At 38.4% G+C, this 27,607-nt stretch overlaps 1 protein-coding gene across 4 annotated transcripts in view; it reads left to right on the top strand.

Moving 5' to 3' along the window:
• The window catches only part of Fam83b (family with sequence similarity 83 member B), an 83,204-nt gene extending 55,856 nt beyond the window's left edge, over positions 1–27,348 (top strand). For all 4 annotated transcript variants that reach the window (XM_031343754.1, XM_031343755.1, XM_031343757.1 and 1 more), the window contains 3 exons: positions 11,106–11,270; positions 11,933–12,057; positions 21,673–27,348. In XM_031343754.1, coding sequence (XP_031199614.1) covers positions 11,106–11,270; positions 11,933–12,057; positions 21,673–23,977 — 2,595 coding nt within the window. In that variant the 3' untranslated portion in view covers positions 23,978–27,348. The remainder of the gene's footprint in view (positions 1–11,105; positions 11,271–11,932; positions 12,058–21,672) is intronic.
• Positions 27,349–27,607: the final 259 nt, after the last annotated feature.

Genomic DNA, 27,607 nt, shown 5'->3' with positions numbered 1-27,607 from the left:
AAAATAGTAAACTGTTGGTAATATGTTCTTTCAGTTTTTCTGTAGGTTTGACAAATTTAACAATAAAATTAAAAGTAATGTTTACAAAGCTTTGATATGTAAGATTGACACTGGGGTAGGGTGTTGCTACCAAACAATGGTTGCCTCTAACATCTGTACACCTTGAAATATTAAAATACAGTATTGGATACTGGCTTTGAAGGGTTGGTCACAAGCCATGATTTAATGGTGGCACCATTATTGCTTTTGAATGTGCAAACAAACTCAATTTTCTCCTTATGTTTTATGTACTCCATCATTTGACTCAACACGGTCCCCATTGAGACAGTTTTAGCCTTGCAGTTATTCAGCAATAATCTTTACTTCGTAATTCTTAAAGTTATCCACTTGAACTGTTAGAGACAGACACAGATTTGTATATCTTGATAGAGTGCTGTGTGGTAATATCGAATTAAACTTAACTTTGATTATTACTTCATCATGATGAAAATATTAAAAATTCCTTCCTCTTGAGAATGTAGAGTACATAATCCTATCTGTAGTGACAGGACCATGAAATAGCATATTAGCAATCCTCAGTCCGGTCTAAACACAGTTAATACCCACTGAGCCTACCTTCTCCATCTCCTCCTCCCTCTGCATTCCTGAGGGAATGGCAAGTCCCATTACTCACATTTCTGTGATTCCAACCACTACTGTACATTCTGCATATATTAGCTGCTTTTTGTTGCTGTGATAAAAGACCATGGCCATAAGCAATATATAGAAGGAAGGGTTTGCCTTTGGCTTACTGTTGCTGAAGTAAAGTTTGTATTGGCAGTGGAGGCGTGGAGGCAGGCAGCTGCAGCAGTGAGCTGAGACAACCCATTTCTGTCCATACATAGGGTACAGAGAGCCAGCTATAAGTGGGTCAAGGCTCGGGATTTAAATGCTCTCATCCTCAGTGACATATCTCCTCCAGCAAAGCTGTGCTTTCCCATAGCCTCCGGAGACAATGCCACCAACTGGGGACCAGGTGTCTGAAAGACGAGGGTCGTTTCTTATTTAAACCATCACACTACATTTGAGTGAAACCCTGAAGTATTTTCATCTTTTTGTCACTGGCTTACACTACTTCACATAGTGATCTCTAGTCCATCCATGTTTTACAATGCCATCTTTTTAGGGGCTAAGTAGTATTCCACCTTAGAGATGTGCCACCGTTTCTTTCTAAATGTATCAGTTATTGAACACTTAACTTGTGCCTCCCCCAGTTATGATTAGTGTAATAAACATGGAAGTGTAAATTCCCGAGAAGCTTGTTTAGTTTCCTGTGTGTACATACCTGGTAGGAAGGTTGAACTTAGGCAAGCACCTTTACCCCTTGAGCCGTCTCACAAGCTCTGCTTTCACCTTGTTGCTGGTGTTTTGCTTTGTGACTCACTGAGTCCCACCTGTAGATGAGATAGAATCCTCTGTTGTCGGTGAAAGGCAGTCTGTGGTCTAGTTGAGTGATGCTTATTACTCCGGAGACCCAGTAGAAAATTCTACAAGGGACAGGACAGTGAGCTACACCCCCAGACATTAGGCGCCTTCCACCATGAGGCCTCCATTATCCTGTAGATCAGTCATGCAGGGCAATGCCCAAACCTCCTAGTATTCTGGCTGGACTCCACCCCCACAGTCATCTGCCTATAGCCAAGTATGCCCTGCCCCACAGTTACCTAGGAACAGCAAGGTAGTCCGATCCACTATAAAAGGGGCTTCTTGACCCCTCCTCCCTCTCTTAAGCTCTTGCTCTTACTCTCACCTCTTGCTCTCTCTCTCCCCCTCCCTTTCCCTTCTCTCCACTAGGCCATGCCAGTCTCTACTTTTCTACCTTCTCCCTCTTCCTCTCTCTCTCTGTTTTCTACAATAAAACCCTAAAACCATGGACTGCCTCCTTTCTTCTAGACTCTCCATGCTAGAAGAATGACTTAGGCCTTCCCCTAAAGAGCCCTGTCTAATCTCCCACAGAAAGGCCTCTCAGCGTTTTCAGCTTCTGCAGCCAGCCAAACCAAACAGCCCACCGAGCTGCCACCTGAACTAGCCAGAATCCTCCCGTGGTAAACTGCTAGAGCTACCCTTTGGCTCCAAGCCAGAATCCACTTGAGAACCTGTTGTCTGTGGCCTCTGTGCTGCCCAGGGACCCCAGAGCCGGCTCGGTTTGTGGTGCCCGACAGCCAGAGCCAAGACTGTGCCTTCCCTACCCCCAACCCCCAATGGCGTCCAGTGGCCTAACACAGCCTAATGCCCGTGTTCTTTGGGGTCCTGCAGCAGTCTCCTGAGTCCACCTGTCCAGTCTCCTAGAACTTTGGCTAGACTCAGGTCTCTCCCAAATCTTTATCTCCCCACACCCAGAACCCTACAATCCTCTGTGAAGAATGCCCATTAATATTTGAATCTGGATGGCCATGTCTTTGGAAAAAAATCTTCTGTAATTTTATTGAAAATACTTTCTTGGTCGTCATCATCGTTGTCGTCGTCATCGTCGTCATTGTCGTCATCGTCATCGTTCTCCTCCTCCTCCTCCTCCTCCTCGTCCTCCTCCTCTTCCTCCTCTTCCTCCTCCCTTTTCTTCCTCTTCCTTCTCCTTTCCCTCCTCCTCTTCTTTTTTCTTTCTTCTCCTCCTCCTCTTTTTGTTCTGTTCCTTCAATTCAAAGATTTAGTTCTTTCACATAGGTCCAAATTTCTCCTACATTCCATATATATATATATGTATGCATATATATATATTAATTTTTTCATTGGCTGAATGACCCAGTTCCTCTGTCTTCTTTCTAAGCCCTGATATTTTGTTCTCCGCATGATGTGTTCTGTGGGGGAGGCTTATCATGGAGGTTTTCATTTCCTGTATCATTTCAGCCTAGTTTTGCTTCAGCAGTTCACTTTATTGTAATCTACTGTGACATCTTAAATATGAGACTCAAAGTGACTAGATCCGACCGAATTGGCAGCAAACACACTCGCTCAGGTTTATTGGGGCCGCTATCAGGAGAAGTTCACTAGTCCCAGGGCACGGTCCAGAGAAGTCCCACAGGGGACCCAAGAGAGCCAATTCTTACACTCCTGGGCAAGGAGAAAGGTGACATGTCGGCCAGAGCTGGCCTTTTTCCATATAAGGTCCTGGTTCAAGTGCATGGTGGTTGGTCTTGAGGGGGCTGGTGCCATGGGAATTTGTTTTTGGTACCATCTGGGTTGGGAAGGGGGCTTTACAATGTGGGCAGGGCTGTAGCGAGCAGGAGAATGGATCCCAGCCTAACAGAATTGACTTCCTTATTTTAGCTTGTTTTTGTTCTCTTGGAATACTTTATACTATCTTTGTGTTGATTGAATATGTTTGTTATTGTTTGTCTTTAGTCTTTGGGCGTTCTTTTAAGTCACTGCCACTTACTTCATTATTATGTGATTGGTGCAGTTTTGGATGTCAGTTGTCTTGTTTATTGTGTTGTCTTTGTGTCTGCACCAGGAGTTGTGTGCTTGGAGTTAGTGTTATCTGAGTCTTTTTCCTCTTGCCTTCCTTCTTCCTTCTCGTTCTTTCTCACTTTTATTTTAATTCAAGTTACTCATTTTATTATTTTGTATTGGGGTTTGCAGAGTTCAAGAGAGATCTAAGCCATGGTAGGGCTGAAAAATTGATTTCCTCTGTGGAACTGGTATTTAGGTCTTTGGAGACCATCATTAATCTCCCCCTGAGTCAGCAAATATCTGCAGTGACTGAGTCACTTTCCAGGGTTCAGCATACCTCTGTTGATCACTGATTTTGATCCCGATTTTGTCACCCTATAGTGTGGCTCTCAACACCTGGATACCATCCCCTAAGTCAACTCCAATCTACTCCTCATTTCCACCGCCTCTCCCTAATATTGTGGGTCCTATGTACCTAGGTGCATTGTTCTTGCTTAGATCTGGTTTGCCCCTTCTTCCTCAGCTTTTATCACTTGTTGTGGCTCCCTACACAGGGTAAGGACTCACAGAACCTTTTGTTTCCATATGTTCCACCAAGTATTCTGGCTCCCCATTCACCTGGGGTTCCTTAGTAGTTCTATAATTTAGTCATTTTTAATTTAATAAGAAACTCTACACCGTTTTTAACTATACTGACTTACCTTTTCACCAAGAGTATGTAGAGGGCAAGGGTTTCCTTTACTCCATATTCTTACTAAAACTTGTTATGATTAATATTTTAGAAGTAACAATTTTGACTGGTATGAAGAAATACCTCATTGTGGTTTTAATATACATTTCTTTGATCAATAGTAATGTTGAACAGTTTTTTAAAAGATTCCTTTATGTATATTAGTACCCTATTTGCATGTATGCCTGCATGACAAAGGAGAGCATCAGACAGAAGAGGGCATCAGATCCCATTATAGACAGTTGTGAACCACCATGTGGTTACTGGGAATTGAACTCAGGACCTTTGGAGGAACAGCCAGTGCTTTTAACTGCTGAGCCATCACTCTAGCCTATGTTGAGTAGTTTTTATACCTAATAGCTTTTGCTATTTTATTTATACCTATTAACTATTTTGTACCTATTAAATATTTATATTAATTTCATATCAATGATATTCTATTCTGCTGCCTACTTTTAGATCATTCCAGGTCCAGCATGGCCTTGGTAGGGACAGAATGACATGGTTCCTGCCCCTGGGACAAGGCCAGCAGATGTGGGCCTCCACGAGTGTTGATGGCTGCCATGGGCATAAGGGTTGTTTGTATAATAATGTACATATTTTGCATTCTTCCTTAAAGGAATGCCTTCCCTGTTAATGTTCATGACTCCATGATAATTAGAAACAGCACAAGTCCAGGAGCTGAGGGTGTGGCTATGTCTCAACAAAATGGAAAACACTGGGACCTTCAGGACAGCCCATACGGCTGTGGGAAAGAACTCTTAAAACATGGGTTCAAAAATATATAATTTCTCAACTATGCAAAAATATAAGGATGCAATCTGATTTATAAGGGGCTTCGTGAATCTAAAGGAACAAATGCAGCTACACTATGAGTCAACTTCTCAGAAAGATACTAAGGAAGTAGATAAAGAGATTTAGGGGGTGGTGATCTCAGGAGATCACACTAGCTAAGATGTTTTTCATTTATGCTTACAAAGGCAGACAAATTCTTAAGTTCAGTGTCTGCCTGGGACAGAGCAAAATTAGTCCCAGGTATGGTAGAAATGGTAATTTCAGGATGGGATCCCACCCAGATAGATTAATATCTTTGCTTAACAGAAGCAGGCAGATCTCTGAATTCTTTTTGAAATGTTAAAAGAAAACACTGACTTGCTGTCCTCTAAGAATTAAGGGGGCTTCGGTCATGGGATGCTGATTCTTAGGATAATCAAAAGAAAACCTGGAGCAAATGACTGGATTGATATGTAAATAAAAGATTGGGCTCATGATCTCCAGGAGATGAGCTATTCAGAGAAATTTTTAGAATAGCAAGAGAGAACTGCTTGGAGAACTGTCTCTAGGAGAACAGAGAGAGAGAGAGAGACAGAGACAGACAGACAGACAGACAGACAGACAGACAGACAGACAGACAAAAAGAGACAGAGAGAGGCAGAGAGACAGAGAGAGACAGAGAAAGAGAGATGAGAGACAGAGAGACAGAGAGAGAGACAGAGAGACAGAGAGACAGAGGCAGAGAGACAGAGACAGAAAGAGACAGAGAGAGAGAGAGAGAGAGAGAGAGAGAGAGAGAGAGAGAGAGAGCTGTCTAGAGATCTCCAGAGAGAGCAGATCAGAGAGAAAGAAAGCGGATCAGAGAGAAAGCAGGCTGGAAAGCTGTCTAGAGCACAGCATAGACCTCCAGCTTCAGCCCAGTTTGTTTTCCCCACTCCCAGACAGCCCTTCCTCAGAACCCCTCTCCAAGCCAAGGCTGGCCCTTGGCCAGATCAGGCTATTTGTCTTTCTGCTATTAAATGTTGGAGTTCCCTACCTGTTCTGGATGTCAGTCCCTTTTCAGATATGTAGATGAAAAGTATATTCTCCCATATTTTATATTAGTTTTCCATTTGATTGCTTTTGTTGTACAAACGTTTTGTGGATCTTTTGTTTTAATTTTTGATTTTTGTCTTAGTGATACAATGTCCTCTGTCTATATTTAGAGAGCTTCACGTTGAAACAGGAGGACCAAGCCATACTCAGTATCTTAAAAACTTACTATTTAAAATTGACTGGTAGTTTGGGGTATTGTCCAAAATCTCTTGTTCATTCTGTTTCTGACTTAATCCTGGCATGCTCCTTTCTGGAGGTATTACATTTTGTGGTCTTCTATTTAAGGTTTCTATCCAATTGTACTTGGATTTTGGGACTGGCAAGAGAGCTCTATTTATAGCACATCCCTTTGACGCTCCTGGAACTGCCTTGCACACAGTCGGAGGCATTTTAATTGATTGATTTTTGGTAGGGCAGAATCTGCTTTGGAGCTCCCTCTTCTCCATTCCTGCCCCTCTAAGCTTCGCCTCTCAGCACAGTTCCCTATGAGGTTTTGTAAGGCAGACTATGTCATCACACAGCTGGATTATCCTAGTACAAAATAGTTGGAGGGTCTTCCGGTCAGTTTTTTTCCCTTTCATTCCCTGCCTTCTCTAAGGCCCCTGACACAGTTGATTTGATAGCACATGCGAAACAGTTTCCAGTCCAAGTTTCAGAAAATACCCATATGGGAGAAGTATGGAGAAATTAGAACATATGAAATGATTGAATTTTTTAAAATTTTTAAAGAAAGGACTACATGTCCTTTGCAGTTTCATTTCAGCTCTTCTCCCTGCCCTCATAATTTCTTTTCAAGTCCCTACTAAGGTTATGTTGCTTAAGTAAAATAAAGGTACAACCAAAAATTTCACGCTTAGACTAAGCACCTTGAATCTGATATTACAAAGACTGTGGGAAATCCTTAGTTTCTCCCCTGATTGCCACACAGAGGTGTCAGTTTGTAAGCCACAGCTATTGCTATACAGCTTGCTTTCCCTTCAATTCTGTTGACTTTTATTATATATTCTATATCTAGGTTTTTCTCACTTTTGCTAATTAGTGACAGTTCAGACTTCTATAAACTATGTACAGTGTATCTTGTTAAGCAATTAAAGACAAGTATGTTTCTTTGCAAACTGTAGATCATTTGGACTACAGACATGAAGCTTGGTTTGTGATGTAGAAATCAAGTTTGAGTACTAAACTAGGATAAGTTAATTTTTATAACTTAGTACTAAACTAGGATAAGTTAACTAGGATAAGTTAATTTTTATAACTTAGTACTAAACTAGGATAAGTTAACTAGGATAAGTTAATCTTTATGCTCAGTCTGTGAGAATGAAGCTCACATTCTATCATATTTCATGACAGAAGCCCTGTTTGCCTTATTTTGGTCATCATTATCAGGAGTAGAAAAGAGTTGCCGCAACATAGAAGTTTAGGATTTAATGCATGTTAGATCTTCTTTGAATTCTTATAGAGTCATTTCAGTGACTTCTCTAAGATCATTTAATTTATGGCAAATCTAAGTAGTTGATATATAGTTATAATCTATTAGTTCTTACTTAAGCTGTGCAGAAATAAGGGCCAGAGACATTTGCTCACCATATCAGCTTCATTTTGCTTTTTGAAACCCATTAGCTTATTGTTTTTGACAGCTTTTACAGACTTAGAGATATATAGCCCTTAAGAGATCATTTCCCTTGGTTTCTGTTACTCAGTCCTTTAAAGTTTTCAGTTGTGTTCAATTTTATTCTGAATACTTTTTTAAATTACATTAATCTTTTTATCTTTATAAATTATTTTATATCTTATGACAGAAAAAAAGTATCTTCCTGTCTCTCTTTAGAGAAGTCAGAATTCCTTTAAAAGAATCATTTTGACAGTGGTGGCAACTAAATGAATGCAGAACATTAACCCAGGTGCAGCTGTGTGCTACTGAGTAACTAGGTCCCGTGCGTGCGTGAGTGTGTGTGTGCATGCGTGTGTGTGTGTGTGTGTGTGTGTGTGTGTGTGTGTGTGTGTACGCTTGCGTGCATGCATGCATGCTGATAGCAGGTTACCCAGGGGAATCAAGATAAGACTCAACAGAAAATCCTGGAGGGAGAAGCATATTTCTAAAGAAATTTAAGCCTTTATTCTTCAGCGTCATAGTGAACACTTTTCTTTCCAGTGTACTACCAAGTTTCCATTTTTTCAAATTTTATTTTACTGGTTTACACTATGCACATGTGGTGGTTTGAATGAAAATGGCCTCCAGAGGCTGATATGTATGCCTGTTTCTGCTTCAGTTAAGGAAACTAACTGGGAAGGATTGGGAGGTGTGGCCTTGTTTGAGGTGTGTTACTGGGTGTGGGTTTGAGGCTTGAAAAAGCCCAGGAAGGTCTTTTTTGGCTTTCTGTGTATCTGCTGCCTGTGGATCAGGATGTAAAACACTCGGCTACTGTTGCAGTGCCATGCCTGTCTGACTCCCACCATGATAATCAGGAACTAACCTTCACAAAATTTAAGCATACCCCCAATTAAATGCTTTTTTTCTTAAGAGTTCCCTTGGTCACAGTGTCTCTTCACAGCAATAGAACAGGAACTAAGACACAATGCTCATGTCTTCCTGTACTTATAAAGATGAATATTGTGATGTCATTCATAAAGTGGGCTTTACAATCCCCATCACATGGATATGTAGAATAGATATTTTCCATATGTATATTACCATTAGATACTTTTTCCTAGTGGGCTAAATTGACCAAATGCTCTCTTTATAGATTTCATATTATATTTCATATCAAATCTAAATGTAACATTCTATACTTCTTTTTTTTTTTTTTGGTTAAATGTAGTCATTGTGGTCATTTTCTACATCTCAGTGAATAAGTGGGCACACAGTACTTGCAGGTCAAGTTGACATACGTCATTTCTGATCAGTGTTCCATGCCAAGACTAATCCTGTACAGAACAACTTATTTTATCCTGCCTTCCACAGCACAGTTTAAGCTTTGTTGATCTCATATACCTTCCAAACACTGAATGAGGGTAGAGAAAGCAGATGCCCAGGAAGCTGCCAGGCTTGGTCAGCCCCAGATAAGCATGTTGCAGGTGTATAATCAAGTGTTCTATGTCTTGACTTAGTCTGTTATCTGTCACACAAGAAAGACTGGCATTTTTTTCTATTTGCTATGATTGAATCATTCACTGGCTGAGTAACTTTAATTACTTTTGCAAACAAAACCCTATGGTATGGGCTTTTGATCATTTTCAAAGTCTAAAATAACTTGTTACATTAGAGTCTCTGGTAAATTAAAATGGCTTCATGTATACTGGTTAAAAATATCATTTTATAGACAGTAGTGTTTCTTTATGTAAACTTTCTTCCTCTCTAAAAAAGTGCTGCCAAACTATGTCAGAAACATATTTTAGAATTTGTTTCATAAAACATGAATAAAAAAACATTATTATATTCATCAAATAACTCATTAAAATACAATTAGTAAATTAACACTGGTAGGTGTGATTTGAAGCCATCACATACTTGAGATGATGAGGAATGTTCTCAAAACAGGTGAAATGGTCTTCTCTTGCTTTTGTCCTCTTCTGGCCCCTCATAGCAATCCATATATAGGAAAGCAATGAGAGATGCTTCAGTGAGAGTCTACTCCCCCCATAGCCTGATTACAATGTTTTACAGGCCACCAGGGGAATATCACTATCTCATATAATTTAAGGATGGTTCAGTGTTCTACCTAAATGTTGTACAGGGATAAATAAAAATGATTTCATTCTTCCATGACTCTTCCTCAAGATGTCCACATGGACAGCTTCACTTTGTTTAATGCTAACACTAGCTCTAGGATCCTTGTATTGAGCCTGTCAGGAAACCCTGATCCCTTGTACCTACTGCCCCATGTCCCTCAAACAATGTCTTTCTGTGAGTTAATGCAAGCATGGGGACAGTTGTCTTACTGCCTGTCACATTGTAAGTTGTCAGTAAATATGTTCGGCACTGTAAGTGCTAAGTCAATCAAGCAATTTTCCTTTTCTTCAAATTTGATTTTACTCTCAGGACTTCTGGGCATCTGCCTCCCCACAACAGTAGGCCCATATTCCTTCTATTTAGTGGCCGTTCTATTCGGGCATTTCTTTCTTGGCCACATTGACCTTTGACTGTTTTGTTTCTTGTTGTTGATTTTGTTACTTTTGTTAACTTTCCCAAATTCTGTCTGTTATACTAATTTTAGGTACATAGACATATTGCTCTGTTCTTCCTACCCCTTATCTCCTTCATTTCTATCCTCCATTTTTCCTAGATGTTCTTCTGTTCCAACCTTTCAACACCTTCATTGAGAAAGCATAAATTCATCCCACAGTATCTTTCTTTCTTTGATCAATCATCCCATGTAACCTAGAATATCAGCACCCTCATTCTTACAATTTCTACAATCCCACCTCTCACTGGATGACTTCTAAGAAAAAAATCTAAACTACCAACCAAAGAGTACACATGGTGGGACTGATGGCTCCAACAGCATATGTATAGCAGAGGATGGTCAAGTCAGTTATCAATGGGAGGAGAGGCCCTTGGCCCTGTGAAGGTTCTGTGCCCCAATGTAGGGGAATGCTATGGCCAGGAAGCAGGAGAAGGTGGGTTGGTGAGCAGGGGGAGGGGGATGGGGAACAGATTTTTTTTTCTTTTTTTTTTTTCTTTCTTTTTCTTTCTTTTTTTCAGAGGGGAAACTGGGAGAGGAGATATCATTTGACATGTAAATAAAGAAAATATCTAAAATAAAAATAAAAATAAAAATAAATAAAAGTGCCTTGCTCTCTTTGGTTTATAAGCAGTTCTGGAGACCTTTAGGATCTGCCTTTAACTGCAGATTTGACTGAGGTACAGATCCCCATTAACCCTGACTGGTATGAAGTTATATAAATGCACACATTTTACTTGTATTTTTATTTATTATCATGTATTTTAAAATGGTACAGGTATTTATGCATTTCTATGCAATAGGTAATGGTTTTCTATTTTCTTTGATTTCTACCAAAGCTAAGTAGTTTCTTGATCTATTGATTTTCTAAAACTGCCCCACATTTTTGTCTTCAACAGGTGGTTGCTATAGTGATGGATATATTTACTGATGTGGATATTTTCAAAGAAATAGTAGAGGCATCATCTCGAGGAATATCCGTATACATTCTACTTGATGAGTCCAATTTTAGTCATTTCCTAACAATGACCGAAAAACAGGGTTGTCAAATTCAACGTCTCAGGGTAAGAATTCACTTTTTTTTTTCTTTCTCACGTACTTTTGCTTACCACTTTCATTCTTGTCAAATTTGAGTCATGTTAAGATAAATTAGTCAAAAATATTTAAAAATGAAAAAGAAGAACTAATGGAGAGAGAGAGCTGTGATTGGAGGAGCTGAAGGCCCGTTTGTTCTGGAATCTGCTTCTGGGTAGCGGGTGCCTTTGCACTCTTATGCACTAGCTCTGTTGCCAGGAATAGATTGTGACTCCATTTCACGGACACAACTTTGAAACCCCTGGCAGGCAAGTGCCTCCACAATTTGGTATGTGTGGCTTTGTCAAAACACTATGAACATAGTGTTTTCAGTTTACATTTGACTTGTAGAAGGATCACCAAACTATTATAATCTAAAAGTGTTTCTCACAGTGAAATCTTACATCATTTATGAAACCATTCATTCATTGCAAGCAGAAAACATATGTCCCTTGAAGCCGTGTTAAAGTATATTTTTGAAATGGTTTTTTTTCTTATTTTATTTTAGGGAAATATTTGCAGTTTTCTTTCAGTGAATTTTTTTGTGTGTTTTAAAAGTTTGTTTCAAATAAGTGTTTTTGGTATGTTTTACATCATTATTATTTACTCTTTAAAATGTCCCACTTTACTTTATGTTTCCACATAATTGCAGAATATCCGTGTACGGACAGTTAAAGGCCAAGATTATCTTTCAAAAACAGGAGCAAAATTCCACGGAAAAATGGAACAGAAATTTTTGTTAGTTGACTGCCAGAAAGTGATGTATGGTTCTTACAGGTAAGATTATTGTGTTTCTTTTAAGCATCTCCACCCACTGAAATAAGTTACTGTTTTGAGACTTGAGCAGAATCAACTTAGTTATATCTTTAAAATAAGGAAAAGAGGAGCTGGAGGGATGCTAAGCAGTTCAGGGAACTTGTCACTTTTACAGAGGACCTGAGTTTGACTCCAAGCACTCGCCTTGTGTGGCTCACAACCATTAACTCCAGCTCTGGGAGGATCTGCTGTCTTCTGGCCCCTTCCAGAACTGCGCTCATCTTTATAAACCCATACACAGATACATGCACATAATTATTCATTTTAAAAATCCCCTTTAAAATTGAAAAATGATTCAGAATCTATAATGTGGAGATTTGGAGACTTGTACCTTGCTCACATCTCTGTGGCACCCAGGCTGCTCTGCTCGTGTGACTATGGGCAATCCTATAACTTGACTTCAGGTCCTTCATCAAAATTGTAAGGGAGTTGGTTAACATGTAAGGTGATTTGCAACTCTATAATGTCAAAAATGGATTAATATCTACAAAGGTAATGTATAACATGAATTTAGAAATGATCATTTAAACCATCATTGGTAATATATGCCCCATCCCTAGCATGCAGGAGGATTGCCACGAGTTCAGTACCAGCCCTGGTGAGTACATGTTCAGTTAGGATTATAGCAAGATGCTGTCTCAAATACCAAAAGAAGGGCATGAGTGATGACTTAGCCTGTATAGGCATTTATGGCCAATCTGATGTTTTGAGTTTGACTCCCAATACCCCTGTGGTAGAAGGTGAGAATCAGTGCTCACAAGATATCCTTTGACATCCACATACATACTCTGGCATACATCCAAACACATGCACACAACAAAAATAAATGAATAAAATATAAAAAATAAAATATTAGACACCTATAGAAACAAATCAATGTGTTTAAAAAAAATGGTTAAAAAGAAATAGAGGTTTAGCACTTTGAAGAGCCCACCAGAAGAACTTCCTTAGGATTGTTCAGTATCTGAGAAAGTCAGAACCACAACCCAATGTGGTCAGGCTGATGTGGAGTGTAAACACTGCCAAGTAATTGTCCAATAATATCCAGAAATGCATTATTCCTGAGTGTAATACATAGTAAATCTATATAAACAGGCATATTAAAAACTAAAGCCAAGGTCACTAAGCTACTGTAGTACTTATCATAGTACTACTGCCTATCATAGAAGACATGTGGATGACTCCAGAGAGCTGTGGATGTGAACGGGCCAGTATGGCAGAGCCTTTCTTTGCCTTTTGATAAGTGTAAATATCTGCAAGGATATAACAGCTTGAAGTGGCTCATCTTGCACTTTCCTTTGTTTATATAAAATTGGCATGATCGTAGAACAAACTACATGGAATTTCTGTATAATTACATACCCCAAACAATAATATTGGCTATTATTTTATGACTTTGTTATTTTCTGCTTGAGTTTGCTGTAGGATCAGGGAGCCTCTCTCACTTCCTTCTTGCCTTCCTCCCTCCCTCCTTTGTAGCTGTTTGGACTTCCAAATGAAAACTTGTTAAGAGCAGAAATTACAACTAGCACTTGAACTTAATGAGTCATTTTAAAGTCTCATTATATATGTATATATTTGTTCAGACAGTTACTTTTAGAGTGGTTTTAATTGAATTTTAATTAAGATTGACTTTACTTAATGCATATATCATGTTCCTTATCTAAGCACATCACAATTACTCTGTGATTTGATGCTGAACATTATATTCAATACAGAATTTAGCTGATGTGCTGCTGCTACTAGGAATTGATAGTTATAAATGTTGTCATGACTGGAGGTGAGCTACCATGGTGGATACGGATTTTTTAAAAAAGTACTTTCATTAAGAAACTAAAAGAATAACCAAAACCAAACTAAACCAAATCTACAGAGCCACTCTAGCCTTAAGCCATGGGGAGGAGTGGAGGACAATATGGAACTTTTAGGAGGAGAGAATATTACAGTTCATCTAAACCTTTTCTACTAATTCCATTCTCTGTGTTATTTCAAGATCATTTTAAACACACGCGCACACACACACACACATTAGTTATAAGTCATTATCACTTTTATTTTTTATTTTCCTTGTATCATTTATTGTACAAAGAACTGTTACATAATACATTCAAGTATGGATTGTGCATTGAGCACTTCCTGTCTGCTTCCTTACCCTCCCTTTCATCATTCCTTGCCATTCCTGTTCATCTTCTTAAATGATTTCTTTATTTCTTTTAGTTTTCAGATTATAATAAAATAACTCCATTTCCCCTTCCCTTTCCTCCCTCCAAACCCTCTTATACACCCTTCCTTACTCCTGTTCAAGTCCATGGCTTCTTCTTAAAAATTAGTTGTTGTTACATATATACATATGCATACATATCTATGCATATACATGTATATGTGTATATACTATACACATGTGTGCTATATATGTATATATATGTGTGTATATATGTATACATATACACAATATATATATATACACATATGTATGTATATATATATACATATATATGTATATATATATTCCTAAATACACAAATACAACTCAGTCCATGGACTGTTACTTGTATTATGTTTTCAGAACTAAAGTTTTGTGTGCTCTTCCTTGGGGAGGTTATTGCTCTGCTCTCCATATTCCTTAGTTGCCTGTAGTTCTTTTTGTAGGTTTAAGCCTCATGGGCCTTCCCTGCATCCACTTTAGTATGTCTGTAATTGTTGATCTTGCTCACCTCATGCTGAACCAAGCTCAGGTCCCCTAGATGAGCAGTAAATGTGTTTAACGGCTATGCCATTTCTCCTGTCCTCCTTGGATGAGTTTCATATTGTAAAATCAATTCTAAAAAGTTGTCATAGAAATGTTATAAACCACTGTGGTCAATTTCCTTCTAGTTAAAAGCAGCTTGAGTCCTTCATACTACAGTGTACCATTTTCCACGTTCCTTGTGGGAACCCTTGTATTTGTTTTCTCTCCTTGACTACTTCCATTTCTACCTTTCATCTCTTCTTTCTTTAGTTCTTTTTATTTACAGTTTTTTTAGACAAAGTACCACTTTCTTGCTCAAGTTGGCTCTGATGGGTTCTATAGTCTAGATTACCATTCCCACTCTCCTACATCTTGCCTGGGTGATGTTGACATGCAGGTGGGTACCACCACACCCAGCTGAAAATGTCTTCTTTAACTGGTACCCGCCCCCTCCCCTGGAAGCCACTGTGTTCTAAATTCTCATCATTTGTAGAGATGTCGACTCTGCAGTCACCATTGCTACATGTGTGCAGCAGCTTACATAGTGATGGCTTATCAGGAAAACACAGGTGTTTGATGTATCCTGATGAAATACAATACACACGTTTTTGTTAATGAATATAAACAATATTTTGAATTTGTTATCCCCACCTGAAATTGTAAGCAGTATTTTGAAGACATTTGTGAGGTATTTTACATGTACTAAATTCAGAAGGAATCTTTTTTGCTTGTTATAGAATGGCCTCTACCTGAGGTCCTATGTCTTTGCTTGCACAGTGCAGGGGTTACAAATGTGAGTCTCTAAGCCCTACTAAAAATCAATTATTGCACACTTATTTTTTTATTATAACCTGTGTAAAATTTACAAAATTTTCACAAAGAGTTGGTGTCTCTAAGGTGCTATTTGTAACCAAGCATTAAGATGATTACTTTTGAAATTCATTCTATAACCAATATACTTTTACTACTGAAATCCTATGGTCTGTATGTTTTAGCCCACTGTGAGGAGCCCAGCTTCTTAACTCACCTTTGGTATGTGAATTAATAGCTATACTCAACAGTTTATGACTGATGTATAGTATCATGTTAGGGGAAGAGAAAAAGTGTTTTCAACCCAAGTAAATACCTGTGTATGGCTTTAAAATGTAAATAATGTTAAAGGCATACAGTCCGAAGTATAGTTGTTGTTTACTGCATTTAGTTGCCCATGGTCCTGGCCTCCAGATGCAGTTCTCAGTTCTCCTGGCCAGGTCTCATGCTACTGATTTCCAACTCTTAAATAATAATCTCATTAGACTGCTTTTTCCAACTCATGGATTTCCATCATTATCACTTACAGTTTCATTATGATGACAGAGGTCTATTTCCACCTACTAGGGTTCACTTTCCAGTCTTGTCCCCATTCTTCCAGGAGGGTAGAAGCACAGATTTTCTCTCTGAGAAATCCAGGCTTACATTATAGAGATTGGGTTATGAGCACTGTTGAAGTGTTTCACTTTCCTCCTCAAAATGAATAGACATTTTTATTTTGTTTCATGTGTGTGCACTTGTGTTAGCAAGTTAGGTGCATGCATATACGCATGCTCAAGCCAAAGGACAACTTTGGATAAGTTTCTTTCCTCGGGTGCCTCTTAGCCTTTATGCTGTGTGTGTGTGTGTGTGTTTATGTATGTGTGTGTGTGTACTTGTGTGTGTGTGTATGTGTGTGTGTACTTGGGTGTGTGTACGTGTGTGTATGTATGTATATATATGTGTGTATACATGTGTGTATGTGTGGGTGTGTGCATGTGTGTATACATGTGTGTGTATGTATGTTGTATATGTGTGGGTGTGTACATGTGTGTGTACGTCTGTGTGTGTGTGTGTGAGTGTGTGTGTGTGTGTGTGTGTGTGTGTGTGTGTGTGTGTGTAGTATGTGTGTTGGATTTGTTTTATTTTCGGATTTGTCTTGAGACAGCATATCTCATTGGCCTACAAGTCGTATTGTGAGTCACAAGCGCACTCTGACAGACTCAGCCTGTCTCTGTCTCCTCTGGGCATTCCAATGGCTCCTCTTGCTTTTGTTGGTTTATTCATTTGTTTTGTTTTGTTTGCCTGCTTGTTTTTCCCATCCATTGACTTCTCTTCTATTTATTGCTCTTGTTTTACAGTGGATGGCACAGAGTTTTCAGCACATGAAAACTTTTCAAGTGTCCAGTTACTGATTGGCAATGTGTTACATGCAATCTAGGCTAACAGGACCTAAGCCAGGAACACAGTCCATATTTCTGCTGCTTTGATCCATGTTTTCCTAAATCCCATTTTCTTTTGTTTTTCTTTATTCTTTCTGAATTGCTTATTTATAGCTCAACTTGAGATAGAAATGTTTTCTAATTTTCCTCATGCCATTGGTTTTCTCCACTACTATCAGAAAGGATACTTTGATAATTCATGTCTTCCTTTCCATGTTAAGACTTATTTTTGGTTTAAAGATGGTCTGCCCTGGAGGGGTTTTTATAGACACTGAGGAGAATGTGCATTCCTCTTTGCTAGATGTTCCGAATGTTTCTGTTATTCCCTGATGTCTCAGAGTGTTTTTCAACTGTCTAGTTATAAATCCATTATTGAAAGTAGCTGCTATTATATTTGAGTCCCTCTTTATAATCCATCCTATTTTGCTTAATATACTTCAAAGACCTGGCTCAGAAATACAATTGTGATAATTTTTTTACTCATTAATTATGAATGAGTGTTATTGAGATTTCAACAAGCATTATTTTCTTGCTAAACTAAAATTGACCCTTGGACCATCATCTGATGTCTTGTCTTTGATAAATTGTCAGACTTTAAAGTCTGTTTTCTCTGATACCATGATGGCTTTTATCTTAGACATCACCTTCAAGATATTTTTTTTTTTCAGCTTGTGTCTCTCCTTAGATCTAAAGTGGGTCGTGAATGCAGACAGTGCTTGGGTCTGGAATTTTTATCCATTCCTTTGATTTATGGGTTTTGGTTGGAGAGTTAGAAGAAATTCTTAGCAAGAAGTTACCTTGGCCATTGGTGTTTTAGCAGCAAGCTAGAATTTCTTCCCCCTGGCTTCTTTTGTTTTGTTGTCATTTCTGTAGGGATGTGTCTGTATTCTCTTCTTTCATTTCTCATGTCCTATAGACATTTTCTTTTTGTTTTGTCTTATTTTGAGACAGGATTTCGATTCATAATCTGAACTGCCTAGAAATCATGGAAATACTTCTTCCTCATCCTCCCAGTACTAAGATTTACAAGCATGGCTTACCACCTGAAGTTGAGTGTGGTATCTTAAGGTTTGCAAGTATGACTTACCACCTGAAATTGAGTGTGGTATCTTAAACTATTAGCCTTCCATGCTTCATTATTATTGACACTCAACTTGTATAAATATCATCTGATATAGGTCCTACTTCACCAGTAGTTTGGATTCTTTTTATTATATTGTTTTGGTTTTGTTTGTGCGTGTGTGTGTGTGTGTGTGTGTGTGTGTGTGTGTGTGTGTGTGTGTATCTGTGGCCTTTCTTCTTCCAGTTAATATGTTTTAAACAGTTCATAAGAAAGAAAATGAACCCAATGTATGCAATAACAGATTTAATAGAACCTTATATATTGCCTGTCAATATAGGCATTTCTAACTAATTTTTTTTTACTTTAAAAAATGCACTTATTTCATCTTATTTTAATAAAATATTTTTAATTAAATACTTGAAATGTTTACTTCAGAACACTATATCTGGGGCTATAGATCTCAACAAGCTATACAGGGTACCTGAGATAAAATTTCCTTTAATGAACATCAGAGATGATTGACAAAATCAAAGTAAACTATGAAGTATCAGTTAGTAACAGGAGATATTGGATGACTCTGGAGACTAAGGTAATGAATGGTCCGATAAGTACTTTGAATACAGTGGTTGCAAAGCTCTGAAAGGATGTGAGTCAAAGATTCAGATGGAGATCAGTATTACCAGGAAAGAGCAATTGCAAAGATCTGAGGACATAAGGATGAAAATGTATGATTGAATGTCTTAGGCAAGTGGTAAGATATCCAGGAAGAACCAAAAAAAAAAAAAAAAAAAAAAAAAAAAAAAAAACAAGCTGGTAAGCCGGTAATGGTGGTACTTGCTAGTAAACCTAACATTCAAGAGATTGAGGCAAGAAGATCCCATTGCCATCCTGGGATAAAAGCATATAAGAACATTCTCTAAGGTCAGGCAAGGATCTGAATTTTATTTTAGGAAGGTTAGGAAGTCTTATATTGAAATATGACATGAGCCAGTGTTTATTGACTTGTATGCTGTGTCAGTTGACAAATATGGAAATGAAGATGCTTAGATTCAAGTTAGCTTATGATATAATGACTTGGGTGACACAGAATTGTGAGAATGTTTAGAATCAGTGTCAACAGAACCTGTTTATTTCTGTTACTTCTGGAAACCAGAATTTATTCAGAGGCACTTCCTTGCTTTGTGTGACCATTGAAAGATACTTGGAACAGTGATTTAACTAAGATAGACATAGAAAGAGCTTTGTGTGGATGGATTACCGAAAAATACGCTTGAATCACTGTCTCAAATCAAACCAATACAAAGACAGTTCTAGGGAACAATAAAGCAGTCTGGTGAGGCTAGTTAATGTCACAAGCAGACACTGGACATTGATTCTACAGATATAGAGAAGCTCAGCACTGAGAGTGCAGATCTGCACCTTATGCTTTGTTAGATGACACAATTCGCCCAGAGCAACAGAGAAGCACAAGAGTTCTTCCACACAGCCCTCATGTGCTTGTTCTCCAAGATGGGTAAGAAGGATGGGTCTGTGGTTTTTTTTTTTTTCCTTATATAAAAGTAGAGCTGAAAATTAAACTTTGAATCTTGATCAGAAAACTTCTTTGTCTTAGCTTCATCTTTCTCTCACTTCCCATCCTTTTTTATTTCCAGCCCCCCTTTCAGGTACCCAGTTCTCTCTGGGTACTGGATAGCTACACCCTCAAGTGTCTTATTGGTCCATTCAGATTCACCTTTGAAACACTCAATATCGCACTGCAATTTTATGACAGCATTTTAAAGGAAACTTTTTCCCAGTTGTCCTATATTCTCAGTTTCCTAAACTCAACTCTTAGGGCTTATTGTGTTTCTTAACCTTAGGGGTTACACTTTACTCTAACGTCTTACTCTTTCTAGTAAATTCAATCCCTGATCTTTCAAGCATGTACTACAGACAGCCACTAAAAAAAGCGATCCCCAAACCTTTCTGTATCTTACAATTTATCTAAATTTGAGGGCAAATCCTAATCAATCAAACTTTCCTTAGCTTTCAAACCTATGTACACACTTCCCAAGTCCCTCATAACACTTCTTTATTTCAGATAAGTATATTCTGGTATATTCTGGAGTGTGTCTATGTCTGTGTGTCTGTCTGTGTGTCTGTGTGTGTGTGTGTGTGTCTGTCTGTCTGTCTGTCAGTCTATCTGAGTGACTGACTAAACTGTGGGCTTCCTCTGCTTTTCATTGTGCTTCTTTCAAATAAACTGCCTGCTCCTATTTTTTAACTCCCACTTTCTCTGGGGAATTCTGTATATTTGTTAATTTAACATATCTGTTGCTTTCTGTTTCTGACATTGCTTTATTCATAGCTTCAGTTTGATTGAAAATTTATTTTTTTAATTTATTTTTATTTCTTCAGTTCTGTCAGCATGCCCAGAAATTTTCTTTAACTATTCATTTCCATTTCATCTCTCTTACATCATCCTGCTGGCCCACATATTCACATAAAGAGTACCTTATAAATTGTCTTTATATACCACAAAATTGTACCATAAAAACTTGAGCATATCAGATGACAAATTCCCAAATTATAGTGTTACTTGTGGTATTTTATTAAGTTTTACTCAGCACATTTAAGTAATGCTTAAATTTGTATTTATTTTTCCTATATAAATAGTACACTCATTCAGTATAGAGAATGTTTGTCTACTTTGTTTTTCAATAAACTCTAGGGTATCATACATATTCTTTGGTATAAAAATATTAACAATTTTTTCCAGTCAGTGAGTCTGTTTAATTTATGTGTTCAAAAGTTAAATTCAAATATCAACATGAAATTTCAAGATTTCCCTAATGTCAAAACTATCTAGGAAAGGGCTTGAAAGTTGTATAAAATACTGTGCAATCATTACAAACTTTAATTTCATATCCAGTAAAATATCCAAAGATCTTGGTTGGCATCTTAAATACCATGTTTTATGAGGAGCATTACAATCCTGTGTAGACTGAATATGGTAAAGTCCATCCATGACCGACTGAGGAAGCAGCCTACAGTTGTCCTCTTTGCATCCCAAATTGCACTGACTAACCAAGAGATAAGAAACTGAAGGAACTGAGAATCAAACTGCATGCATTAACACAGGCTTTGTGTGTATTATGACATGTTAGGTAATAGTGATGCTACCTGTGTCTTAAATTTGGATATAAGGAAAGTAGACCCAGCATCATATGGCTGCAGCTTTGCAGAGGCCAGCCAAATCTCTCATGTTTCACTCTTAACCCTATTGGGTTGGAATAGGTAAATTATAATGTTATTTTTAACTCCATAATATCTTTGCAGATGTAGATACAAAATATACAACCACTTTTCTTTCAGCTTTTGGAATATAGTGTAAAAAATTTTTTTAATAGACAGAAGTGGAAGTCACTTGTGTGTGTGTGTTTATTATAAGCATATAGTTATTCTAAATATGCTAACCAAGAAAAACAAACACCAGCATTCTCCAGTCATTTTTAAATGACATTTGCAGTAATCTTGGACCAAAATTAAATTTCTCCTCTTTGTTTTGTTTTCAGTTACATGTGGTCATTTGAAAAAGCTCATCTCAGCATGGTTCAGGTAATTACAGGACACCTCGTAGAGTTATTTGATGAAGAATTTCGAACACTCTATGCTAGGTCCTCTGTCCCAAGTTCTTTTGCTCAGGAAGAATCAGCGAGAGTGAAGCCAGGCAAAGCCTTATGGGAAAATGGCATTTACCAGCGATCCATTTCTTCATTAGCTTCTGTTTCCAGCCAGAGAAACCTTTTTGGCAGACAAGACCAAATTCATAAACTAGATTCTAGTTACTTCAAAGGCAGAGGAATATATCCTCTAAATGAACAGGACAAACTCAGCATGAGAAACCATGGCTACAAGCCTCATTTTGTTCCAAACTTCAATGGTCCGAGTACAATCCGTCACTTCCAACCCAGTCAGATCAATGAAAACTGGAAAAGGCATAGTTATGCTGGGGAACAACCGGAAACAACACCATACCTGCTGCTCAACAGAGCTATGAATCGGACCAATAATGCTCCTGGACGCTGGAGAAGGCCTTCGGACAGTCTCAGTGTGGCATCCTCATTAAGGGGAGGACAAGGAAGCCAGCAAAACATACCTGCTCAGAGTTTTGCTGATCGGCTTGCCCAGAGAAAAACAACAAATCTTGCAGAGAGGAATTCAAATGTACGCAGGTCATTTAACGGGACAGATAATCATATCCGCTTTATCCAACAACGGATGCCAACTCTGGAGAACACCACCAAGTCTTTCCTGCGGAGCTGGAGAATTGAATCATACTTAAACGATAATTCAGAAGCCCTACCCGATTCAAACGGCTCCACCCTGGGTGAAAGATTTGAAGGCTACGAAAACCCAGAGACCGTGAAAGCCAATGCACTCTATACTCACTCAAGGCTCCGCTCCTCGTTTGTGTTTAAACCAACTTTACCAGAACAAAAAGAAGTCAACAGCTGTACGACTAGCTCCTCAAATTCAACCATCATCGGTTCTCAAGGAAGTGATACACCTAAGGAGGTCCCAGATAGCTCCACAAATGCACTGCCCTTGACTGAAAAACCCTTGCCTGAATCAGTCTCCAAGCTCCCAACACAGTCAGAGGAACCAAAAATGCACAGCTTGCAGGTTCCTGAAAAGCAACCAGAAGTCTTAAACCAAAGAACAAATGGCCGAGCAGAATTAAACAACTGTATCTATACAAACCTGTGTGTCAATAAGCAGAGGGAGAACACAGAAAACCAACAAAGTGACAATATACTCAAAAGGCGGAGTTTCCCGTCCTTTGACCACTCAAAGGTCAATTTAGAGCATGGAAATAGCAAGAATTATGTTTATAGCACCCTTACCAGAAATCGGATTCGACAACCAGAAAAACCCAAGGAGGATGTGCTGAAGAGTTCTAAAAGCATGCACAATGTGACCCACAGCACCGAGGAAGATGAGGATGAGGTTTGCAAGAGAGACCCACCAAGTGCCTGTGCCACCAAATCTATTTCCATTGCTGCTTTACTTGATGTGAATAAGGAAGAGCCCAACAGAGAACTTAATTCTAAAAAGGAAGGCAAAGCCTCCCCGAGTTTTTTGAAAAAGGGGTCTCAGAAATTAAGGTCCTTGCTTAGCCTTACCCCAGAAAAGAGAGAAAACCTAGCTAAAAACAAGGCGCCCGCGTTTTACAGAATGTGTAGTAGCTCTGACACTTTGGTTTCTGAGGGTGAAGAGAATCAAAAGCCCAAAAAATCCGAGCCAAAAGTTGAAACATCTCCCAGAAGAAAGCGTTCCTCCTCGTCAAATTCTCAAGGAAGCATCCACAAGAGCAAGGAGGACATAGCGGTTAGCACATCTCCGGGCTTAAGTTCCCAAGCAGAGGAAAGTCGAAGGATAGCGCCTTCTCCAAGGCCCATTGAGAGGAGACTTTCAGAGAGAGCTGGAGATGCCTCCGCCCCAAGATTTAATACTGAACAGATCCAATACCGTGATTCCAAGGAGATCAGCACACTCATGACCCCTGCCAGACGGCCAACCTCTTCTCCGGTGCTAAAGCCCAGTGAGCTTCTGAGATCTCATTCAACCAACCAGCGCGTTTATAGTCGATTTGAGCCATTTTGTAAGATCGAGAGCTCTATTCAGCCAGCGAGCAGCCTTACAAATACCCACGTCAACCGCCCTGAAGTCAAATCCACAACCATGGGCAGCGGTTATGGCAGGTCCAGCCCTATGCTGAGTTATAAGACTGGTACTTATCATTCATATGCCCCCAATGAAAACAAGTTCCGGGGATTTATGCAAAAGTTTGGAAACTTCATACACAAAAACAAGTGAAATGCTTCCATTTCAAATTGCAATTGAAATATACAATGAATGTGGCTGTAAATATTTGCCAAAAGAACACTCTGCACATTTTTTTTTTTTGTACCATGCCAAGAGTGTTCTATATGAAAACTGGGGAAATGTATAACACTATACAGGAAAGTTACTGTTTTGTGCTAAAATTATTTGTACTTGGTTACCCAACAAGACTGTAAAACTTGGTTACTATCCCAGTAAACACATTAAAAATTTTTGAATAGCAATAGATGAGATTCATTGTTTCCTATCTATTAAAAATCTTGTGTTTTATTAGATCAGTGGAGAGACTCCATTTGGATTTTATCATTCATTCCAAAATCTTCATTTAAAAACACTTCATATTACTTAGCACTGGTGCTTTTTATATGCCTTTATGATTTTTTTCATATTTTCAGAGACATAAGAAAACAGAACAAAGCAGTTTTGTTGATAAATTCTGTAGGATAACTTAATATGTCTTATTCTTTTGTCGTCTTCCTTGTATAGCAGTGCACAAAGAATATCATTTAAATTCTGTGGGCTAGTGTTCTTATTGAGCCTACAGTGTGTTTTGCACTTATGTACATCAGCATTAAGCATCAGCCTTGTATATTGCAGACACACACACAAGCTTTATTTTCCAAACTGTAGGTACTGTGCAGGGTTCTGCTTTGCACTGGCCATCTTTTGTAGTCATTCCTTAATTAAAATTTAAAGCAAGTGAACAGCCTATGGGAGTTCTCCCCCACCTTCTATCTATAAAACCAAAAGCTGTAAAATTCTGCCCGCACTTGTGTTAGATTGACACACCAAAACTATTTACTCTTTTAAAGGTTGGATTGGATGAGGTGTAGTGACATTGTTTCATGAGGGTTACATGGTAGCCATGAGAACCTGGCCTAGTCTCTCATTGTCACACAGCCAGCCGGGTCGGAAACATTTCCATACTTTTTGTTTGATGGCTATGTTCAGGTCTTAAGATACCATTTGCCATTTATAAAGGAACAAAAATGCTTCCTGCTCACTGCAGAAACTTTAACATGAATTTGTATTATGCACAACATGTAGAATTCAGGAAGCAAAAGACAGTGTGAGAGCCACGGGGTGCTTTAAAAATGTTTCAGATATCTCATTTAATATTTTTAAGATTGCTATGCAGAACACTATATTATTAATTTTAAAAAGCAATATTCAGTTGGTACTATGAAATGTCATTTGTCTCTGCTGTTGAAATAATTTACCTTAGAAGAATCCTGTCAGGAGAGGCTATGGAATGAAACACCTAGCATTCTCTGGGTATTTAACTATATCCAGGTCATGTCCTATAAACTTACGTTCCATCACATGTCTGTTATGTTATAAATTATTGAGATTTAAATTGACATGAGACTCATAGATAATGTTCCAAGTCACATCACTAATAAGCAATGGCTCTAAAATATACAGTTCTGCATGGCATGACCATTCCGTAACAATTGACTCAATGCCTCCTCTGTTAGAGACGAAGAAAGCATCTGCTTCCTAAGTAGTCAACCAGGAAAAGTTTAATTGAATGTCACCAGATAGCAAGGGCACATTAGGATCAGGTGATGGTGGTAGGCAAGGTTAGAACAGTAAGGGAGTTCTGATGTGCTTTGGCAGGGCCAGTTTTAATTGCTTTGTGGCCGTTTTGACCTGACCCATGACAATGAGAGAGCAAGAGAGAGGGAACCAGAATGACTTGTAACATCAGGGCTTTGACGAAGAAAAGACCCTGGAGGGAAAGCTAGGTGGGGGAAGGAGCCCAGTGCTCAATGCTTACAATAATCTTAGGGAGGGCATCTACTTAAATAAAACTACACTGCACAGAAGTTGGGCGCTTTTCAAGACATGCATGGCTCTCAATGCTGTAGGCTGTTTCAGCTCAAGCCTGTGTTGTAGTACAACATCCATGACTGGTCTGCTCTGCTTTCTAAACCTACATTTGAAATGTTAAATACCCTCATTCTTTAGCTCATCTTTGCCTTATAATCTGCAGGAATATGGCAGTATTTATATAGAAAGAATACTTCATGAATAAGAATCTAGAATGTGTGTTCAGTTTTACATCATTACAAAAGTAGCTTTATAACCTGCCATAGTATTTGAGGAAAATACCAAACTCTGTAATTCTGGTCTGAGCCCATTGGAAACAGAAGCATGATGAACTTGAATCCATCCACATTAGTAATAGTATAAAAAATTTCATCATGAGAAAGGAGCCAATTCATAGAAATGTTGACTTTAAAACAAACTTTTAGAGTACACGTTTCCTCATCCTCAGACCAGAGGTTCATATGTAAAAGCTTAGTGCCGCCAAATACAACAACTCCCATAATTTCTGGAAATATGGTTAGCTTGGAGAAACATTCTTTTAAATTGTCACTAGGCTCTTCTTCGGGAAGCGGGGAGTGGAAGGAGTGGAGGGAGGAGTGGAGGCAGTGGAGGGTGCTTCATTGCATCTGCTTATTAAGTAATTTAGGCTTTTTCACAAGAGATCTATGCTCAGCCTCTTTTCTTTGATTATCTCCCTAGTAATGTCTTCCCCTGGAAGCACCCTTATGTCTGAATGTGTACATAGTTTTCCAAAATGTCTTCATTGAGAAATTCTCCTTGGTTAAAACTGAGAACACACAATACTTTTTCTTTAAAAAAAAAAAAAGTAACCATTGTTACAGTATTAAGTAGATACTGACCAGGTTTGGTGGATGTAATTTCAAACAATATAGTTTTTTATCTTTTGCTTCCCATATTGATATTGGTGGAAAGATGTTACATAGATATATTTTGATATTAAGCATTGCAATGTACATTTCCCTCTATGTGGGGCTGTCATTTATAAGCAGAGACACAAGGAAACTAGCATTTCTAAGTGGTTCTTGTCAAGTGGCATTGGAATAGCATAAAGATGGCTAGCCTAATGTTTATCTCCTTCCACTCGTGGCTTGTCCAGTACTGGCCATAGTGTCAGTCTTCTTCTGTGAAGAGTGACAGGAGCTGAATATTAGGAGCATTCAGTTTCCCTTTATTCAAGAACTATCTTTGCCACTATTATTCCACTGGTATTTTTGCTTTATGAATATCTGTTGTCTCTTAATATGCCTTTCACTAAGGGGTTTAAAGTAGAATCATTCCTTCATGATAACTAAACTCATGATTAATGTAGGATTATGTTTAAAAATTACAATTTAAGTTGGGTTCTGATATATTTAAAACAAAAGTGGTAAAATTTATAAACAAATCAACTTGTCAGCTTTTTATATACATGCAATATTACAAAGAAATATTCTTCCAAATTAACTTTTTTGGTTAATAAATGAATATTAAATAATTTTGTACAAATACTATACTGTTGAGTGGTTTTTTTGGCACTATACCCTAGATTTCCTCATTCAAGTGTACTCTTCCCTTTAGTAATTATCATCAGGGATTTGGATGATAATTTATTAAAAATATTTCTCGGGGTCCAAGGAGATGGATCAGTGGATAAAGCACTTGCTGCACACACGTGAGGGTCAGAGTTTACATACCTAATAGCCACATAAAATCAGGAAGAGTGCAGTGGCATGTGTATAATCCTAATACAGGAGGAAAATAATCTGAGGA

The sequence above is a fragment of the Mastomys coucha genome, unplaced genomic scaffold (assembly GCF_008632895.1).
Source record: "Mastomys coucha isolate ucsf_1 unplaced genomic scaffold, UCSF_Mcou_1 pScaffold23, whole genome shotgun sequence".
NCBI lineage: Eukaryota > Metazoa > Chordata > Mammalia > Rodentia > Muridae > Mastomys > Mastomys coucha.
This window is presented reverse-complemented; position numbering and strand designations above follow the sequence as displayed.